Raw genomic sequence first — 21,920 nt, forward strand, 5'->3', positions numbered from 1 at the left:
GGGGGAAGGAATATATTTTATATTGACGTACCTGTCGGTTGCCCAAACTGTGCATCTATCACTACCCCCACCAAAAACACAAATGATCAATGATCAGTGACTCATGTTTATGTAAGAGAAAATAAACCAAGTACTTCCTGCTATGTAATTAAGATGCTGTATCTTATAATGACACAAGGAAGTCGTAACACAGTTTGCCAACCGCAGGGCTAATAATATCAGGAATCCGTAAGTGGAATGCTTACACTTTTCCCACATATGCAACTGACAGTCCAGAGAGATGAGTTCTTTCTTTAAGACTTTATTTTCTAAACCGGGCTTCCCCAGATACCAAGACTTCTACCTGGTGGATGATTTAAAATACTCATCCTTTCGTAGATATTTGTTAAAGGATTAGGAGCAGTATTCTAGTATAGTACCTTGAACAAATTCACAGAATTCTTGAAGGTGTACTTCTAAAAATGCTGGTCTCTAAAACTTCTTCCCGAACACATGTTAGGGTATTTGCCCAGCTTACTAGTAAAGGAAAGTATAATTTACTAGCTTTCTCTGTTAAAGAATTATTCACATTCCCTAAAATCAGCACTAAACCCATTTTTCTACTCTGGTGAAAATGCAGGACTCACACCAATGTCTCTAGCAGTGATGCAAGAAATACACCAACATCTAGGACAGTTACAAAGAGTTTCTTTTGGGAAAATTTAACCATACAGCATCCCATTTACATGACTGAGAGGGATCTATAGAAGCATAGTTTTAGGCGGCTCATGCCTATAATCCCAGCACTTTGGGAGGCTGAAGTAGGCAGATCATGAGGTCAAGAGTTCGAGACCAGCCTGACCAACATGGTTAAACCCCGTCTCTACTAAAAATACAAAAATTAGCCAGTCTTAGTGGTGTATGCATAGTCCCGGCTACTCAGGAGGCTGAGACAGGAGAATTGTTTAAACCCGGGAGGCAGAGGTTGCAGTGAGCAGAGATGGCACCACTGCACTCCAACCTGGGCAACAGAGTGAGACTCCATCTCAAAAAAAAAAAAAAAAAAAGGAAAAGAAAAAGAGAAAATGAACTCTACTGACTTCCACTTCCAATGGATGGTCAGTTTATTGGCTCTTACAGTAAGTGGAGATTCCAGGTTCCTACAGTAAATGAAGATTCCTACAATGACTTCATTATCTTACTATAAGGTATTTAAAATATAACATTTTACAATACGTATTTTATAATACCTTCTATTTCTTGCTTTAGTGCAATTCCAACAACATTGCCACAAAACATCCAAACGACCAATATCAGACTGCATGAGGCTCGTACTCACCAGCCGAAACAGAAGATGGCAAAATAGATGCCAAAAATGGTGGCGACCGCGTGCCGGACATCAGAGCTGGTTTTACCAGGACGTAAGTAGATGCGAAACCAGAAAGCAGCAAACAAAGCAACGAGCTGGCATGCCACAAAATTCACCTATGGTCGGGGCGGGGAGAGAAAATAAAAATCTTTATGTTTCACGAATTTGTTTTTTTTTTTTTTTTTTTTTTTTTTTTTCCACAGATTTCCACATCAAGATGTTTCTCTGACTTGGCTTTGTTCTTTCTCCCCAGTAGATTGTCTGCAGGAAGAAATGAATACAACCGAACAATATAACTATACCCTTGTGTGGTATAAAAAGTGACAAATCCAACAGTTTCTTCTCTAACCTTTAAGACTGGCCAAGATTGTTTTCCCACCCACAAGCAGGGGGCTTTTCATGGAAACAGCCTAAGCTAACTGTGAGCTCTGTTACCTGGGTCTCTTTCCTCACCCCCAGCAGGACCCTAAGACAAAGAAGGTGTTCTTTTAGAGATGCAAAGTTTAACAGAAGAGCTCCCTTATTTGGTACCTAGGAAACCAAACTGTTCTCCAAGAGTGATCACCAGTTGTTTTCTGACTCTGAGAATGACTCGCATTCCCTAAGAAAGGTACTAAACCCATCGTTCTGCTCTAGCAAAATCCAGGACTTCTATCAATGTCTCATTCTAAATTGGCATCCAATAAACAAGAGCATTCCTCAAATTCCAGGTGTGACACTGAAGATCTAAAAGAGTGACAGAGCTCTGCATTCAATGTCCAATGCCAAGCCTGTCTAGTGATGCAAGGTGGACACCTAATTTCCTTAGAAAACCCTCAGTGGTCTACCTCTTGAGACTACTGTGCCTAAAACATTTGAAAATGTCCTGAAATCTACAGAAGAGATCAGCTGATTTAAAAAAAAAAAAAAATGTACCTTTGCAGTTTAAATTTATCCAAACCAAATTCTAAATACACTAAGTGATTTAACCATTCATTTAAACCAGAAAAGTAACTTAAACTCTGGGAGGTGGGAGTGGAGGGAGCAGACACAAGCTTAATTTGTGCTCATTTTGCTTGCCCAATTAAAAACAACAATACTTTAGACCCTTTATAACTCATAGAAAATGTTGCTTTCAAAATAATTTTGTTTTTGTTTTTTGTTTTGAGACAGAGTCTCACTCTGTCATCCAGTCTGGAGTGCAGGGGTGTGATCTCCACTCACTGCCACCTCCACCTCCTGGGTTCAAGCAATTTTGCTGCCTCAGCCTCCTCAGTAGCTGGGACTACAGGTGTGTGCCACTGCACCTGGCTTTTTTTTTTTTTTTTTAAATTTCTAGTAGAGACGGGGGTCTCACCATGTTGGCCAGGCTGGTCTCGAACTCCTGACGTCAGGTGATCCACCCACCTTGGCCTCCCAAACTGCCGGGATTACAGGTGTGAGCCATCACACTCAGCACTTGTTTTGATTTTTTAAAAGTTGACTGTAGGCTAGGTGTGGTGGCTCACACCTGTAATCCCAGCACTTTGGGAGGCTGAGACAGGCAGATCACCTGAGGTCAGGAGTTCGAGATCAGCCTGGCCAACATGGTGAAACCCTGTCTCTACTAAAAATACAAAAATTAGCCAGGCTTTGTGGTGGGTGCCTGTAATCCAAGCTACTCAGGAGGCTGAGGCGGGAGAATTGCTTGCAGCTGGGAAGCAGAGGTTGTGGTGAGCCAAGATTGTGCTACTGCACTCCAGCCTGGGCAACAGAATGAGACTTCATCTCAAAAAAACAAAAATTAGTAATAATAAAATAAAACATAAATAAATAAATAATAATAAAAATAATAGTTGACCATATAGAGTTTCACCTTTTCAAAAACCTGTTCTCACCATTGCCCATCTTCACTTTCTACCTTGAAAGGCAGAGAAGTAACTTGCAAACCTATCCTACAGGATTTGGTCATAACTTTTCATCTAGGCTGAATGAGCGGCCAACAAAAACACACAAACACAAATTATATACAGAAAAAAGATCACCTTAGTAAGGTTCAAAATGTAAAGGAATTGGCAACTGGAAAGTCCGAAAGTTATTATCATAGGTGACAGATCACTTATGATAACAGCTTATTTCTTCGTATGTAGTAGAGATGGGGTTTCACCATGTTAGACAGGCTGGTTGCAAACTTCTGGCCTCAGGTGATCTACTCGCCTTGGCCTCACAAACTGCTGGGATTACAGGCATGCACCACCACGCCTGGCCCACAGTTTTTTTTAAAAAGGTCCAGGCTGGAGTGTGATAGGAATTTATTTGTGTTGGCCAGCTCACATCTACACTGGTGGCTGGTGGAGAATATAACCATATCTGCAGCCAAGCGCAGGTGGCTCCCATCACAATTCATATAGGCACAGAGTTCAATTTTTTTCCTTTCCTCTATAAAGGGTCAACAGAATCAGAGGCCTGATGCAGATTGTGTACAGATTAAATGCATTAACTGGTAACTACTGCTGCCCTGTTGAGAACCTGCTTCTCCAGCCTCCTTCCTGCTTGCTTTCTACCATCCCCTTTTCCACCCAGCATTCAGACAGCAGCCTCAGTCTTCTGTGTCCTTTCTTCTACAGGGAGAGGCAATCCAGCCTACTACAAAGAATCAATCTCTGGGTTGACAGCTCCTAAGCCACATTCTTTGATTTTTTTTTTTTTATTTTGATGTGTGTGGGGGGTTTTTTGTTTTGTTTTTTTGAGACAGGATCTCGCTCTGTCACCCAAGCTGGAGCACAGTGGTGTGATCTAGGCTAACTGCAGCCTCAACCCCCCAGGCTCAAGCCATCCTCCCACCTAAGCCTCTGGAATAGCTAGGACTACAGGCATGCGCCACCATGCCCAGCTACTTGTTGTTTTTTTGGTTTGTTTGTTTTGGTTTTGTAGAGACAGATTTCACCATGTTGCCCAGGCTGGCCTTGAACTCCTGGGCTCAAGCGGTCTGCCCACCTTGGCCTCCCAGTGTGCTGAGATTACAGGCATGAGCCACCACACCTGGCCTCGAAGTTGAGTCTTACAAACCTGAAGTAGAGACAAATCCGAAAGTCAAATCAGTTTCCAGAAATCGGGGGAAAATCTTTTTTTCTTTTTAATTCCAAAAGTTTGTTTTCCTAAATCAGAAGCAAAGCTGAAGAAGTGAACACAAAGAGTTTCTACCGTAATTACGGGGGGAAGGAAAGCTCTGGATGATGGAAGGGCTACTTTTCTGCACAAAAGGAGACAGCAAGCCTGGTCAACAGGCTGGAGGAGGATGTCTCCAGTTTCAGTGGGAACAGAACGCATCCTTAGATACATGTGTGAAGGCTCACGTGACACAGGAGCACAAAGGCGCTAAAACCATAGAAACTGATGGGCTCCCTCAAGAAGTCTGGGACGATGGAGGGATCCCGGTGGAAGAGACAGTTGTCTGGCTTCTCAGAGTGCACCCAAGGGAGGCGGCCAGCCCTGCAGGAAAGTGCTGCTTCTGAGAGGCCGAGTGGCTGTCAAGGCACACAGACCTGGGCACCTCGCAGCTCCCTCCCAGGCTCTGGGAACAGCAGAGGAGCAGGATGACAGCTGGCAAACCTGCGAGGGTCTTGAAGCTGGACGGAGGAGACCATCAAGTGTGAACCAGCCACTTGTAACCATGGAAGTCGCTGCAGGGAGCAGCAGATACAGCCACAAGAGGCCAACGCCGGGACCACAAGGACTAGCTCCACTGGAGCAGAGGCCAGCCAGGACCCTGTGGCAGCACGGGTTGCCCTTGCCAAGGCCAGGAAGGACTGTCAGCTCCTCAGGGCTTAGATCCTCCCCAGGTGAAGGGATGCACAAGCCTTCAATATAACCAGCCCTACACTGGAAAGGGTTCCCTAAAACCGCTCATGCAGCATGAAAGTCACATTAAGATTATCAGGGAGAAACTTAAAAGTTACACTGTTGTCATACTGTGTCTGTGGCTGTACATTTCAAACTCACTATTACCACCCCATGGAAAATATGCACATAAATTTTGTATGAAAAATATTCATTTCAGTGTGATTTCAAGTAGCAAAAAGAAGGAGGAATGTAAAAGTTCAACAATTAGCCAGGCACGGTGGCTCACGCCTGTAATCCCAGCACTTTGGGAGGCCGAGGCAGGTGGATCATAAGGTCAAGAGATCGAGGCCATCCTGGTCAACACGGTGAAACCCTGTCTCTACTAAAAATACAAAAAATTAGCTGGGCATGGTGGCGCGTGCCTGTAATCCCAGCTACTCAGGAGGCTGAGGCAGGAGAATTGCCTGAACCCAGTAGGCAGAGGCTGCGGTGAGCCGAGATTGTGCCATTGCACTCCAGCCTGGGTAACAAGAGCGAAACTCCGTCTCAAAAAAAAAAAAAGAAACAAAAAGAAAAACAAAACAAAAAAAAAAGTTCAACAGTTAGTAAAGACACTGGTTAGCACAGGAAGCAAATAAAGATGTGCCCTACATCACTGTCCTTTTTTGATGTGACATGGTAGTGTTTGCTATAAGCCGTCAATTCTGACTGATTCTTCAAAATTCATTCATTGGGTACTACAAAGGTAATGCTGAAAAAACATTGAGGCATGACTGCAAGACAACATGATGTAAAAGCAACCTAAATACAGGAAAACAGAAGGATAGTAATCAATGGTAAACCCATTCAATAGAAAACTATGCCATCATTAAAAACAGGCATTACAGGCTGGGCACAATGGCTCATGCCTACAATCCCAACACTCTGGGGGGCTGAGACGACAGGATTGCTTGAGACCAGGAGTTTGAGAACAGCCTGAACAACACAGCCAGAACCCCATCCCTACAAAAAAATAACATAAAAAATTAGCTGGCTGTGATGGTGAGCACCTGTCATCCTAGTTACTCAGGAGGCAGGAGGATTGCTTGAGCCTGCAGGTCAAGGTTATGGACTGCTATAATGACGCCACTGCACTCCAGCCTGGGTAACAGAGCGAGACCTTGTTTCTTTAATTTAAAAAATGAGCAGCCTTTAAAGTACCTGTCATAAAATGAAAAACATCTGAGATAAGTGAATAAGAGAATATAAAATTATATGTATATTTATGACTATGTAAAAAAGAGGTAGCATATAGAAAATGGCAAAAATAACATAAAACGGAATACAATGATTACGTCAGGATGGCAGGAATCTAGGCAAATTTTTTGTAAATTATTTTCGTAATTTGGAAAGGTAAAATTACATGTAGAATTGCTCACACATTCCCTGCACAACCTACTCACACTCACATACACACAATGGTGATACTCTACGAAACTCATAATGCTTACGACTGGTATCCCCCCAGAATCCTTATTTAATTCTATTACTCTGTCCTCAGTGTTGCAATTATTAGCACCCACAACTCATGTTTAGGGAGAAGTTGGGCATACATGGAGGACGTTACACTGTTTTAAAAAAAAAAAAAGCTCATATTAAAGAAAAAAACACACTTTTTATAGACAGCAAAAGAAACAATGTGTGACAGTTAACAGTAACAAAAGTAACAGTCAAGAGTAACGAAGTGGATGGCTAAGAAAACTAAAATATGTGCTGGGTGTGGTGGCTCACGGCTGTAATCCCAGCACTCTGGGAGGCTGAGGCAGGTGGATCAATTGAGGTCAGGAGTTTTAGCCAGCCTGGTCAACAAGGTGAAACCCGGTCTCTGCTAAAAACACAAAAATTAGCCAGGCATGGTGGGACATGCCTGTAATCCCAGCTACTCGAAAGGACGAGGCAGGAGAATCACTGGAACCCAGCAGGCAGAGGTTGCAATGAGCTGAGATTGCATCACTGCACTCCAGCCTGGGCGACAGAGCAAGACTCTGGCTCAAAAAAAGAAAGTAAAAATATGTGCCATGATTACTGGCCTAAAACAACCACATTAACCAACAGAATAGGACGGAGTCCACAAATAAGCCCACACTTGTGTGCCCACTGATTTTTGACAAAGGCACAAAGAATGCACAATGTGAAGAGGATGGTCTCTTCAATAAATTGTGCCAGGAAAGCTGTATAACCACATACAGAAAAATGAAAATGGACTTTTATCTCATCCCTTACGCAAGAATCAACTCAAAATAGAATACAGACTGAAATGTAAGACCTGAAAGTATAAAACAGCTAGAAGAAACATAGGGGGAAACTACATGACACCGATCTGGCCTGTGATCCCTCAGATTTAACCCCAAAAGCACAGGCAACGAAAGCAAAAACAGGCAAATCAAAGTGCCCCAAACTAAGAAGCTTCTGTGCAACCAAGGAAAAGATCAACAGAGTAAAGAGACAACCCACAGATTGGGAGGAAATATTTGCAGATCATAAGGGGCTCATATTCGAAATACACAAAGAACTCCAGCTGCTTAGAAACAAGAAAATAAATCATTCTAATTACCAGTGGGCGAAAGATCTGAATAGACCTTTCTCAAAAGATGACATACAAATGGCCAGCGGATATGTGAAGAAATGCTCAACATCTCTAATCATCAGAGACATATAAACAAAAACCACGATGAGACATCACCTCACATGTGTTAGAATGGCGATTATCCAAAAGGTAACAGGTGCTTGGAGAGCTTGTGGAGAAAAGGAAATGCACACTGTCAGCAGAAATGTAAATCAGTACAGCCATTATGGAGAAGAGTATGGAAGTTCCTCAAAAAACTAAAACTAGAATTGCCATATGATCCAGCAATCACACTTTTGGGTATACGCCCAAAGAAACCGAAATCAGTATGTTGAAGAAATACCTGCACTCCCGCGGTCACTGCAAGACTACAGCCAGGTATGGAAGTGACCTAAGTGCCATCAAGGGATGAATGGATTTTTTAAATGCAGTCTACATGCACAATGGAATACTATTCAGCCTTTAAAACGCAGCAAGTTCTGTCATTTGCAACAACATGAATACACCTAGAAGATACTGTGTTAAGCGCATATTCTCACTCATAAGTGGGTGTTGAACAATGAGAATATATGGACACAGGGAGGGGAACATCACACAGTGGGGCCTGTCGGTGGGTGAGGGGCTATGGGAGGGATCGCAGGGAGTGGGGGAATAGGGAGGGATAGCATTAGGAGAAATACCTAATGTCGATGACAGGGTGATGGATGCAGCAAACCACCATGGCAGGTGTATACCTATGTAACAAACCTGCATGCTCTGCATATGTACCCCAGAATTTAAAGTATAATTTTAAAAATAAAATAATAAAAAGGAAGATATTGTGTTCTTCCTTTCAGGCACAGAGAGATAAAATTTATGTGGAATGTAAAAGGTCAAAAAAGGAGAGAGTTTAACAGTGGTTATGGGAGGCTGGGGGTGGACGGAGGTAGAGGGAAAAGGAGAGACACTGATCAATGGGAACAAAGTTACTGTTTGAAGTGATAGGTTATGTTAATTAGTCTGATTTGATCATTTCACAGTATACGCATGTATCAAAACATTGCATTGTACCCTATAAATATATACATTATCTGTCAATTAAAAGTAAAATAAAACTTATGAAAAATATTTATCATGATGTTCCTTAATAAACCCTTCACATTTGAAAGGAACATGCGCAAAGTTCACTTTTCTACTGATCCACTCCCTCCAAAGCAGCAAAGTGGTACGTTCGTTCATGACATCCAGCAATGTGCTCCCAACAATTAAAGCACTGTGTGGGCTTTTATGCCTGAAGGGACAGTAGAGCTCAGCTATTTTGATCAGATTCTTACAAACAAGCAAGACTGACATAACTCGGATTCAGCAAAAGCTCAATTTCCACAGCCCTTGCAAGATTTCAAAGTCACTGTAAGGAAACAAAACACATGTCTAAGTGCTTGACTTCTTATTTCATCAAACTACAATTAAACTGTGCTGCAACTTTCAAACACAAGCCTTAAATCCACTCTAATGTGCTGCTAGAAGGATATTATTTGGGGATTTCTGTTCCATGGCCTTCGGGCTCTTCCAAAAAAACAACACACTTTGCCAGGAGTTAAAAACATTGCCCTTCTCCTAACGAAGGGACGTAAATGGGCTATTTTTAACAAATAGCAAATATTAGTGATCCAAAAGTATTTCCCCTACTGCAATGGTTTACCAGTGACTCCCCAATGAGCAACACGCAACTGTCCAGGCCTGGAACATCCAGTACACCCAAGTAAAAAGTTTCTATACAACAAAGGAAAAAATTAACAGAGTGAAGAGACAACCCACACATTGGGAGAAAATATTTGCAAATCACAGGGGCTAATATTCAAAATATGCAAAGAACTCCAACTGCTTAATAACAAGGAAATAAACAGTCGGCAACACTGCCTTATATGCTCCAAGGCAAAACCAACCTAGTTAAACAATTCCTTATTTAACGCCGAGCCATTCCTCCACCAAGAAAAGTACCCTTTTGCATTGCCTCCTCCAAATAAAGGTAGTTGGGAAAGAGTACTAAAAATGCTATTCCTTCCTATACCATAGAACAAAAAGTGGCTGTAACTCTTGAGTTACTTTACACTTTCAAAGGGATCCTTTGTTACACGTTCATTCCAACACTCCTCAGAAGGTCAATAGGAAGTATGTTAAAATCTCTAAAGAGCCTTCTTTTTCCAAGTTTGTGGAAACGCAAATATTATTTAAGATTGATAATTGGCTGCGTGCTGTGACTCACACCTGTAATCCCAGCACTTGGGGAGGCAAAGGCAGGCAGATCAGGAGATCAGGCGATTGAGACCATTTCGGCCAACATGGTGAAACTCCATCTCTACTAAAAATACAAAAATTAGCTGGGTGTGGTGGTGCATTCCTGCTACCCAGCTACTCGGGAGGCTGAGGCAGGAGAATCCCAGCTACTCGGGAGGCTGAGGCAGGAGAATCCCAGCTACTCGGGAGGCTGAGGCAAGAGAATCCCAGCTACTCGGGAGGCTGAGGCAAGAGAATCACTTGAATCACGGAGTTGAAGGTTGCAGTGAGCCGAGATCACACCACTACACTCCAGCCTGGTGACAGAACAAAACTCCATCTCAAAAAAAAAGAAAAAGGAAAAAAAGATTGATAACCAATATGTACAATTTATAGCCCAAAAAACAAACAAAAATAAACATCTAATTCAAGGGTCCCCAACCACCTGACCACAGACAGTACTGTTCCACAGCCTGTTAGGAACTGGGCCACACAGGAGAAGTTGAGTGTAGGTGACCCAGAGAAGCTTCATCTGTATTTACAGCCACTCCCCACCACCTGTGTTACCACCTGAACTCCACCTCCTGTCAGGTTGGCAGCGGCGTTAGATTCTCACAGGAGCGTAAGCCCCACAGTGACCTGCACATGCCAGGGATGCAGGCTGCACACACCTTATGAGAATCCAAGGCCTGATGATCTGTCACTGTCTCCCATCACCCGCAGATGGGACCATCTAGTTGCAGGAAAACAAACTCAGGGTTCCCTCTGATTCAACATTATGGTGAGTTGTATAATTATTTCATTATATATTACAATATAATAATAACAGAAATAAAGTATGCAGTAAATGTAATGAGCTTGAATGATTCTGAAACCATCCCCATCCCCCATCCCCACTCCATGGAAAAACTGTCTTTCACGAAACCAGTCCCTGGTGCCAGAAAGGTTGGGGACCACTGCTCTAATTGATAGTTTGTCAATCATAACCATAAATGCCATTTATGCAGTGCCCACCATGTGTTGGGCACAGTGATAACCCTTCCATAAATGACTCCACTGATGCCTTACCACACCTTAGAAAGTGGCTCACTCGCACTTTACACAGGAGGAAAATGAAGAATAAAAGGTTAAGCACATGGTGCAAGTCACCAAGTCAGGCAGTGGTGGAGCCAGGGTTTCAAATGCAGGCTGAGTTCCCTCATGGTATATCCCCCCGCTTCACCTGAAATCCCAGCATTCTCCCCAGAAATAACAGCACTCAGGGAGAATTCAGTAGCAGCCTGTATTAATTTTCTAGGGCTGCCATGACAAAATATCAAAAACTGGAGGGTGGGGTGTGGGGCAACTTAGAGAACAGAAATGTGTCTTCTCACAGTTCAGGAGGCTGGAATCTGAGATCCAGGGTGTCGGCAGGGTTTCTCTTCTCTTCTTTTTTCGAGACAGAGTTTTGCTCTTGTCACCCAAGCTAGAGTGCAATGGCACGATCTCGGCTCACTGCAACCTCCACCACCCGGGTTCAAGCAATCCTCCTGCCTCAGCCTCCTGCGTAGCTGAAATTAGAGGCACCCACCACCATGCCCAGCTCATTTTTGTATTTTTAGTAGAGATGGGGTTTCATCATGTGGGCCAGGCTGGTCTTGAACTCCTGATCTTAGGTGATCTGCCCACCTCGGCCTCCCAAAGTGCTGGGATTAGAGGTGTGAGCCACCGCGCCTGGCCGGCAGGGATAGTTCCTCCTGAGACCTCTGTCCCTGGCTCCAGATGCCTGTGTTCTCGCTCTGTCTTCCCTGTGTGTATGTGTCTGTGTCCTAATCTCTTCTTACAAGGATACAAGTCATGTTGGATTAGGACCCACTGTAATGACTTTATCTACTGAGGTATTAGTAGATATTAATGGTATTAATGAGGTATTAATGGCTGCTTTGAAAGCTCTGGGTCAAATGCAGCCACATTCTGAGGCAATCTGGGTTTAGGCTTTCAACATTTAAATAATGGGGGAACACATCTGGCCCACAACACGGACTAATAAAAATCCTCTACTCAAACCCATACAATGAAACAGACTTCATTTTCTTTGCAACTATAGCCAGGAAGCAGGTAAGAATCAGAGCAAAGGCTGTGTGGGATGCTGGGTGCCTCGTAGCCTCCTATCTGTCTGGAAGTGTGTCAGCCACTACAAACAGCACCAGAGAGGGTTCTCCCAGCTCCTGTGTGTATCAGAAGCTCATTAACCTATAACGGGTACAATGGGCTTACACATGTTGAGAAAGTTCATTATTCTCTGACCTGTTTTAAACATACAAGTTTTAAAGCAGTAATAATCAGTATTTATTAAACACATATTATGTGTGTGGGGGTCTCCACAAATGTTGGCTGTTACTTTGCATGCTTCACATCTACTATCGCATTTCATCTTGACAACCCTCAATGTGCCAATGAGAACACTCGCACAAAGTCAATGGCCCCAAGACACTCAGCTGTAGGGAGCTCCATTAGCAAAACTGAGATTCCTGGGCTGCATGCAGCCAGAGATCTTACTCATAGCAACATCTTAAACAGCAAGCAGTATTATCAGTATATAGGAGAGGGTATATGGCTGTGGAGCGATACTGATGTTATCACTTTGGACTGATAAAGTTTTTACTCCCAACTCCGGTCAGCTTCCACTTTACAAATGTATTCAACGCTTCATGTCCAGCATCAACTATGGCATTTGTCTTGCTTGATACTTTGTTGAGAACTAGCCCACAGACTAGCTGACAGACTGTGGCTGACAGACCATGATTGCATCTTTGCTTTTCAGCATCCCCTTACCACTCCATACACCCTGCTTCATGAACCTGTCGAGCAGTTAGAAGAAAGGTTTGGCACACGGCGTACCCAATTTTTTGCAGAAGGCTTAAAATGAATAGTGGGCTGGGCACAGTGGCTTCTGCCTGTAACCCTAGCACTGTGGGAAGCCAAGATGAGTGGATCACTTGAGGTCAGGAGTTCAAGACCAACCTAGCCAATGTGGTGGAAATCCCATCTCTACTAAAAATACAAAAATCAGCTGGGTGTGGTGGCACATGCCTGTGATCTCAGCTACTCAGGAGGCTGAAGCAGGAGAATTGCTTGAACCCAGGAGGCAGAGGTTGCAATGAACTGAGATCATGCCAGTATACTACAGCCTGAGCAACAGAGCAAGACTGTTTAAAAAAAAAAAAAAAAAAAAAAAAAAAGGAATGGGGAAAACAGTTTGGTTAGAACAAGTAGAAGTCATCTAAACTAATTAACCTAACATCCTATATTCCACAGATGAAATAAAACATTTAAGAACTTCAGGTCCTTCTTCCAAGCATCTAAGAGAACTACATGCAAATGACGTCCATTAAAAGAAGCCACAGAGTTTATTTTTTAGCTAATTTCATTTTCTTATAAAATTAATGAATGCTCATTTTTAAAAAATGAATAAGGAGAGGTCCATGAAAGAACCTCACAGTTCCCTCATAACCCCAACCTTCTGTACGTACCGTGCACCTTCCTTTTCATCAGATAGAACATACACTTCAATACCGTTCTCTATGTTTACTTTCAAAATCCAAAAATTTATCCATATACAGTGGTTTCTCCTTTACAAAGAGCCCCATTAAAAAAAAAAAGACATTATTTTATCTATACCTTCATGTACTGGTAAATTTATGTATATAAGATAAATTCCTAGCTTGATCAAATAGTATGTATTTTCAAAATTTTATAAATACCACCAGATCACATTCTCCAAAAGTTAAAGCAATGTTTTACTTCCCCCAATAACATGTAAGAGTATGTTCTCCTCACTCCTGTCAGCATTGAATGTTGTTGATCTGTTAGATTTTTTCAGTGAGATGGTGAAAACCCGGTACTACATTAATTTTAATTTACATTTTCCTTACTGCTGGTTGAACACCTTTCATTTATTACTGACCTTGGCCAGTGAGTTTACTACCCACTGAACTGACATTTCTAAGTCTTTGTTATAAAAAGGGTGGAGTTACCTGGATGAATCAGATGCTCAGATTTTAATCGACGGTGACTGAGAATTGGTATAAAGTTACGAGAACAAGCTATGAGAGTGATGCTTGAGATAAAGTCCCACCCTAACCCCCTAGTTGTACAACCTTAGCCAAATTATTTAGCCTCTGTCTCCAATTCCTCTTCTATAAAAGAGAAATAATGATGTAACTACTCTCACAGAATTAAGCGAGTTAATACATGTCAAGTGATTAGCACAGCGCCTGTCACAACATTAACTGTACAATGCATGTTAGATATTATTACTATTGCTTTTGTTCTATCAAACTCTTTACCCAACACGGTGGCAAGGAAGAAAGCTCAAAGGCACTAATTAGAGTTGACGAATTTCCCTGCACATCCTCCAGCAGGAAGCACATAAGATGAAAAGACCGCCCCAGAAACCCTGCCTTGCCTACCAAATGCACAGTAAGTTCCAACATGTGATGTGTCCTAAATGTAAAAACGCAATTAGCCCATCTTCTTTGCCAAATGAGATTTGGGTTGTTAATTGTGCTCGAAAGAGGCCACATGCGTTACTCATTTTTAATCTCTTATTTTAAAATTCTTAGACCTACACTTTTGAAATAGTAAAAATTAATCAAAAAATAAAAGCCCAAGCAGCATGAATCAATTATGCTCTGATGCTACAGTGTCAAGTTGCTTATTAAAAAGTAACTCTTAAATAGCCAGGCATAATGGTGCATGCCTGTAATCCCAGCTACTCAGGAGGCTGAGGCAGGAGAATCGCTTGAGCTGAGGAGGCGGAGGTTGCAGTGAGCTGAGATGGCGCCATTGCACTCCGGCCTGGGCCACAGAGCGAGACTGTTTTGAAAAGAAGGAGAAGAGAGAGAGAAAGAGAAAGAGAGAGAGAGAGAGAGAGAGAGAGAGAGAGAGAGAGAGAGAGAGAAAGGAAGGGAGGAAGAGAGGGAGGGTATTTGGTTGTTTCATATCACTAAGCAGGCAGTAAGTACAAATATCATCAGGGTTTTCCCCATGGCTAAAATAAAGAGGTTAGATAAGGTCATTTAAAGAGAGAGAGGGAAACAGATGAAACATTCCCAACTCACATATATTGTCTCCTAAACAAAAAGATAAAAAAAATATATAAAACCTGACCTGAACAGTTACTTTCCTGGTGGACTTAGAAAACAGTTACTTAGGTAAAAACTTTATCAGTCCAAAGTGATAACATCTGTATCGCTCCACAGCCATATACCCACTCCTATATACTGATAATACTGCTTGCTGTTTAAGATGCTGCTAGGAGTAAGATCTCTGGGGGCAATGGAAAATGCAGAACCAGGGCTATATTTTCTTATGCAACACCCCAGGGTGTGACCAGTCATCTCAGAGTGTGTTGTGAAATTCTCAAAGTCTCAAAACAAAATTAATTTTAATTTGGTTTAATCTGAAGATACAACACACTGCCATTTAGCTTTTCCAACACAGAGACCTTGTGGGGCAGGCTGGAATACAGCACAATTGTCACAACTCCAAGAGTGGAGGGACCCAAAGCCTGGTGACCATTATGCAATGTGGGACGGACAAAATAGGAATATCTGTGATTCTGCCTGGTCCCTAGGAACGGAACTATTTTGAGCTCCTATTACGTAATCACCTTCTCCAAAATATGTGTGTATATGAAAAAAGAAACACTGATGTGAACCAAGAGTCAAAGTAACTACAAGTCTCTGTTTGGAAAAAAGAAAACACCTTATTCTACTCAACAGCAAACTAGACAAGAGTTTTCAAAATTGGGAAACAAGTTACCAATCTTAGGTTTAAAGAAACTTAATAATAAACAAGTTTTCCTACAGTGCCTGCTAATTCTCCCATCCTCCCATCTCTTGCTGGTCATAGGAGGAAGGAAGGGATAGGGATTCCTATCTTTAAAATTTAACCCCACAGAATCTCTAAAGTTACACTCCATTTTTAACCTTCCCTTCGTGCCATAAACAGCAACATATCCCTAACAAGCCACGATGACTCCAGCCAGGTCATCAACTCTCTCCTTGCCTGCAAAGCCAATGAACAATCTCCAGTCCTGGCCTGCCATGATCTCCTGGCAGCCTCTGACACTGCATCTTACTCTCTGCCCTTCCTTAAGTCCCTGACACCACATTCCTGCGGCTGTCTTCTCTTCTCTCCGACCACGCTCATCCCTCTCCATTGAGGGCTGGTCACTTATTGCCCACCCCTGCAATGATGGTGCCCTTCTAGGGGCCATCCCAGGCCAGTGTCTCTGCTATGCCATGTTATATGCTAAGGTAAGCTTTCTCACTCCTATGCCTCCAAATACCATGCCTTCCAAATCTTGATCTCCAACCCAGATGTCTCTCCTGAGACCTAACAGTGTACCCTAAGCATACACCCAATGCCTACAGAAACCCTCACTTGGATAAATCACAGCTACCTAAATTTCACTGTCCTTAACAGAGTTCATCATCTTCCCCCTTGACTATTCCTCCTCCAGGTCTCTTTCCTAATGGTGGGGTCATTCAACCAGCCAGCTGTTCAGGCCAGAAACTAAAGTTCTACCTCCCTCTCTAACACCGTGCTAAATAGAATCAATCTCCCGTTATTTCTTTTGCCTCCTAAGTCTATCTTAAATCTATCAGTTTCCCTCTATATATCTACCTTAATTCAGTCCACCATCCACTTCACCTGGACAACTCCAAAAGACATCTAACAGATCTTTCCACCTCTTCCCACCTCTGACATTGCACAATCCTCCTGCTCCTCCCCCTTAGTCCTTCTGATCTCAGCTTAGAAGTCACCTCCTCCAGGAAGACCTCCCTTCTGCCTAAATCCAAGATAGGTGACCTCCTGCAGTGCTAGGGGAATACCCTCAGCTTTGCAGTCACAGCACTTCTCACTCTGTATTGTAATGACCTCTTTACCTGAGCAAAAAACTTCAAGAAGGCAGAAACCATGTCTATCCTTTTCACCAATGCATCCAAAGTGCCTGGCAGACATTAGAGTCTCAATATTCTGAATGAATGAATGAATGAATGGTATGCTCAGGAGCTAGGGAAATTGGCCAGCATGCTAGGGAAATTTGTAAAAGGTAGAAAAAGGAAAGACAGAGCAGAGAACAGGTAATAAAGGGTTCTAAAGACCGTGCTTACTCTTTATTCTGTAAGAAATACAGCTTTGGTAACTTCCTGCTGGCAAGGGTTTAAAAAAAGAAAAGAGAAATACAGTTTCGGACCTCTACCAGACATTGCGAAAACCTGTATGGAAAGGCTGATGTGTAAGAATGGAATGTTTTAGAGCCATAGGTCTTCATTAAAAGTGTTCCTCACTAAGATGTAGGTGTCCTTTTAATTACCAAAGTTATTTAGGCTGCGTGCAGTGGCTCATGCCTGTAATTCCAGCACTTTGGGAGGCCGAGGCAGAAGGATTGCTTGAGCCCAGGAACTCAAGACCAGCCTAGGCAACATAGCAAAATGCCATCTCTATAAAAAATTAAACAAACAAACAAACAAACTAGCCAGGCATGGGGGTGCACACCTGTAGTCCCAGCTACTCAGGAGACTGAGGCAGAAGATTTGCCAAGGACTGGATTAAAAAAATAAAAAAACAGTAACTTCCCTGCAAGAACCAGAAAGAGGCAGGCTCTGAATCTTTCCCTCTTTTTGGTGACCACTGCAATTTGCTTCTGCCAGCCTACTGTACCCATGACAGATGGTCTCCTGCCACAATTAACTGTGACTAGATACATCATCTCCATTACTAGCCTGCCTCATCTCCGAAGAGAGGAGCCTTACCCAGTATACTTCACCTTGCCCAGCGTTCAGACACTTTCATGGGCTCTTTTCAACAAACCCCATAGCTCGTGATCTCCTCCAGCTTGCTCCTATTTCCCCTTCATTCCTTCTCCCAACGACTTCCACTCACAACTTGCCATTTTCTCTCCCTCAGCCCTGCGATTTCCCTTAGTGGCTCATCCCTGCCATCTCCTGAGGTCCTTCCCTATGGGGACTCTGGGGCCCCTCAGACAGGCCGCTAACCCCCTTCTTGCTCCAATAAACACCACAGCTCACAGAATGAGCTGCTCTAATTTTTGGCACTACGCTCAAGACGTGTCTACACTTGATGAACCTGACAACAAAATCCCAGTTTGAGCTGCCCTTAACCTCATGAGAATTGCTGGACTTTGCATATGAACTTCTGGCTTTTAAATGTGACACCATCTCTCCCTTTTACCCCTTAGCAGAGTCCAACGACTTGATACTTTCATTTTTTTAAATTCAGAGACATACAATTTATTCATGGGCAAGTGCATTTAATTAAAACTTTCATTTAATAAACGGCATCTCTTAAGGAAACTTGCAACATGTTTTCCAATTGGAGGCCTAGAAAGGCTTAATTAGAACTTAAAATTTAAGAATGAAAGAAAGTGAAATGGCCAGGAACCAGTTTGATTGAGCCTAAGCTGAGTTCAGTGAGACATATAATTAAAATAGAAATACTAGCAAATGATTACCTTGAGCCAATCAGTTTTAGGCAGTAATAATAACAGGTTAAAAATAGAAATGGGATGATTTAATCTTGCCTACTTCTCAGCTGCCAAAGTACTTGCCTGTTGAGGGCATTTCCCAACTTGTGGCTGCAGTGGGGAGAGATGAATTATGAATGACAATCTGGCCACAACTTCCACTGTTATGGTGACACCCTCCTCCCCAGGTGCCACCCTAAGATAAGGAAGCCGAGACCACCTCTGGATGGCCAGAGCATCTCAAAACGGGCAGAAGCACTGCAGATGGAAGAGGAAAGGCCACACCTCGGCCCACTTCACCTGCCCGGGGTCAGACTTTTCCTTTCTTAGATTTCTTTGCTTTCTCCTATTACCATCTCCCTTCTGCCTTCTTCTTCCCCTCCCCCCTCCTCCCCCACTTGATTCTATTTTCTCCGGCTGGCCTTTGCGTCCATCTGTTTTCCTCTTTCTTGAACTCCAAAATGGATGGAAAGTAGTCACAGATTTATTCAATTAAATAAAAATTCCCAGAGAGCCTGTCTCTGAGTTCAGGCACTGTGCTACGCCGTATTGTGCTTACAAAAATGGCAGAAGCTTTGCTATCAGCTTTGCTATCCACCTTCTAGAGAAAGAAGTAAAACAAGCACAGCAGACCACTTACACACGAGGCAGCCTCAGTGCTCACGTGTGTGAAACACACCCCCTGTGGGCGTCCAAAGGGGAGGGCACATGCCTGCATGGGGACCAGGTGATGATGGAGGGATCGTTCTAAGTGGAGACTGTGTTTCCCAACATACAGCACCATGACAGGGCTGGGTATATATGTTTATAATGTAGTGCCTCTGAATACTGAGAGATTATTTTACACCCACAGTAAATTGAAGGAAGGGCTACCAGCACTCAGAACTTCTCATAGGCAACACTATGGGACACAACAGCCAGAGCTCTGGAGTCGGAGCAATCGTGGTTTCAATCCCTGCTCATCCGCAGAGATCACAGGTGACCTATGTAGATGCCTGGGTCACCCTGGACAAATTGTTCCAATTCCTTGGTTATAAAATGGGTGTATACTGTCTATTTCCAGAGTTGTTAGGAGGATCTGAGTAGTGCATGGAAAGTGTTTGATACTGTCTTAGTCCATTCAGGCTACTATAACAAAATACCTTAGAATAGGCAATTTATGAACAACAGAAACGTATTGCTCATGGATCTGGAGTCTGGGAAGTCCAAGAGCAAGCAGACTGGTGTCTGCTTGAGGACCCTTTCCTCATAAATGGCACCTTCTCCGTGTCCTTACACAGAAGAAGGGCCAAACAAGCTCCCTCCAGTCTCATAAACAAATCCGACTGGACATGGTGGTGCATGCCTGTAATCCCAGCACTTTGGGAGGCCCAGGTGCATGGGTTACAAGGTCAGGAGTTCAAGACCAGCCTGGCCAAGATCGTGAAACCTCAACTCTACTAAAAATACAAAAATTATCTGGGCGTGGTGGCGTGTGCCTGTAATCCCAGCTACTCAGGAGGCTGAGGTAGGGGAATCGCTTGAACCCAGGAGGTGGAGGCTGCAGTGAGTCAAGATCACACCACTGCACTCCAGCCTGGGCAGCAGAGTGAAACTCCATCCCAAAAAAATAAAGACACACACACACAAATCCCACCCCCAAGGCCTACCTCTTAATATTACTGCATTAGGGATTAGATTTCAACGTATGCATTTCGGAGGGACACGAACATCAGACCACAGCAACATCTAACAGACTGCAAATCTTTCCTCCTGGGTCCATATGTAACTAAGGGTCTCTCATTTCTAGAGCACTGGGAAGAAACCTTCCTCTCTTCTCTCCCTCAATCTGCCAGAGGGAAGGGAATGAGTGACTCTGGGAGACCTTTTCTCACAGGGGAGCAATGTGTTAGGTCTGTTCTGTGGCCTCTTTCCTAAGCTGACTGCCCACAGAATGCCCCTGCCTCCTTCTTCTGCCCCCAGTGAGCCAAACTCCTGTGACACTGTGCAGCTGCTCCCACCGCAGCAGGGACACATCAGCCATTCAGGTTGCAGGGGCTTCTCCCTTAACCCAGGTCCACACTGACACCTCCATTGTGGCTCTCTCCACATCCAAGCTGATATCTGGAACCGTGGCGGACACCTGTGTGTGTTTCCCAATACTTGCCAACTCATAGGAGGGGGTGACAATGGGATTCTCAAACCCCAACCATTATTACAAGTACGGGAGGGCCGGGTGCGGTGGCTCACACCTGTCATCCCAGCACTCAGGGAGGCCAAGGCGGGCTGATCACTTGAGGTCAGGACTTAGAGACCAGTCTGGCCAACATGGTGAAACCCCATCTCTATTTAATAAATAAATAAATAAATAAATAAATAAATAAAAGTAAAAAAATAACTATGGGAGATGACAGGGAATTTTTCTCAGATAGACAAAGTTTAAGACACAATGGAAAGGACTGGCAGTACATGCAAAAAAAGAACAAAGTAATGGCCAGGTGTGGTGGCTCACACCTGTAGTCCCAGCACTCTGGAGGGCCAAGGTGGGTAGATCACCTGAGGTTAGGAGTTTGAGACCAGCCTGGCCAGCATGGTGAAACTATATCGCTACCAAAAATACAAAAATTAGCCAAGCATGGGGGCATGTGCCTGTAATCCCAGCTACTTGGGAGACTGAGGCAGGAGAATCACTTGAACTCAGGAGGAGGAGGCTGTAGTGAACCGACATCACGCCACTGCACTCCAGCCTGGGTGACAGAGTGAGACTTCATCTTAAAAAAAAGAAAAGAAAAGAAAAGAAAAAAGTAATATCAAGTGCTCTTGAGACAGTGAAGCTTCCCTAGCCTGATACCCCACTCCTCTCCAGAGAGGCCAAGCCGTAGCCACAGAGAACTCCCTGTCCTCTGCGTCACCTCCCCTTCATGACTCTCTCACTCAAGGTACCTGGCAGGATGTCCTGTCCTCCAGGCTGGAAAGTAACTAGAATAAACTGTAACATAATCCATGGTATGATCTACCTGGAAAAATAATGAATAAATGTGTTTAAAGACAGGAGAGGTCTGCAAGGATTCTACTAAAACAGACCAAAAAGTAAGTTTACTAAGATTATGTGAGGATGTCCCCAGCCCTCTATAAGTGAACAGGTGTTACAATCAGCTGAGCCAGGTACAGCCACATGACACACCTGGGTGCAGCTGACTGGTTTGGTTCAACCACCAGGACTGTGATGCCCGCCCAGCTAACTCCCTTTGCTTCTGATTATACTGTGAACTTGCCAGGAAAGTCTCCTAGATAAGACATAAATGCCATGGCTATCCAGCATCAGTACTTTCATCCTGTATAAGTCAAAGGAAATGGATAAAACAGCATTCCGTCTGGTTGGTGTCCATCCCTAA

General features: G+C 43.4%; 1 protein-coding gene across 6 annotated transcripts in view; it reads right to left on the reverse strand.

Annotated features, from left to right (window-relative positions):
- MBOAT1 (membrane bound glycerophospholipid O-acyltransferase 1) overlaps window positions 1-21,920 on the reverse strand; it is a 109,159-nt gene that overhangs the window by 59,758 nt on the left and 27,481 nt on the right. For all 6 annotated transcript variants that reach the window (XR_012517458.1, XR_012517457.1, XR_012517456.1 and 3 more), the window contains one exon: window positions 1,319-1,464. Coding sequence is in view for 1 of the 6 variants with exons in the window: in XM_074398503.1 (XP_074254604.1) it covers window positions 1,319-1,464 (146 nt within the window). In the remaining 5 variants the exon portion in view is untranslated. The remainder of the gene's footprint in view (window positions 1-1,318; window positions 1,465-21,920) is intronic.

The sequence above is a fragment of the Saimiri boliviensis genome, chromosome 4, assembly GCF_048565385.1.
Source record: "Saimiri boliviensis isolate mSaiBol1 chromosome 4, mSaiBol1.pri, whole genome shotgun sequence".
Classification (NCBI taxonomy): Eukaryota; Metazoa; Chordata; class Mammalia; order Primates; family Cebidae; genus Saimiri; species Saimiri boliviensis.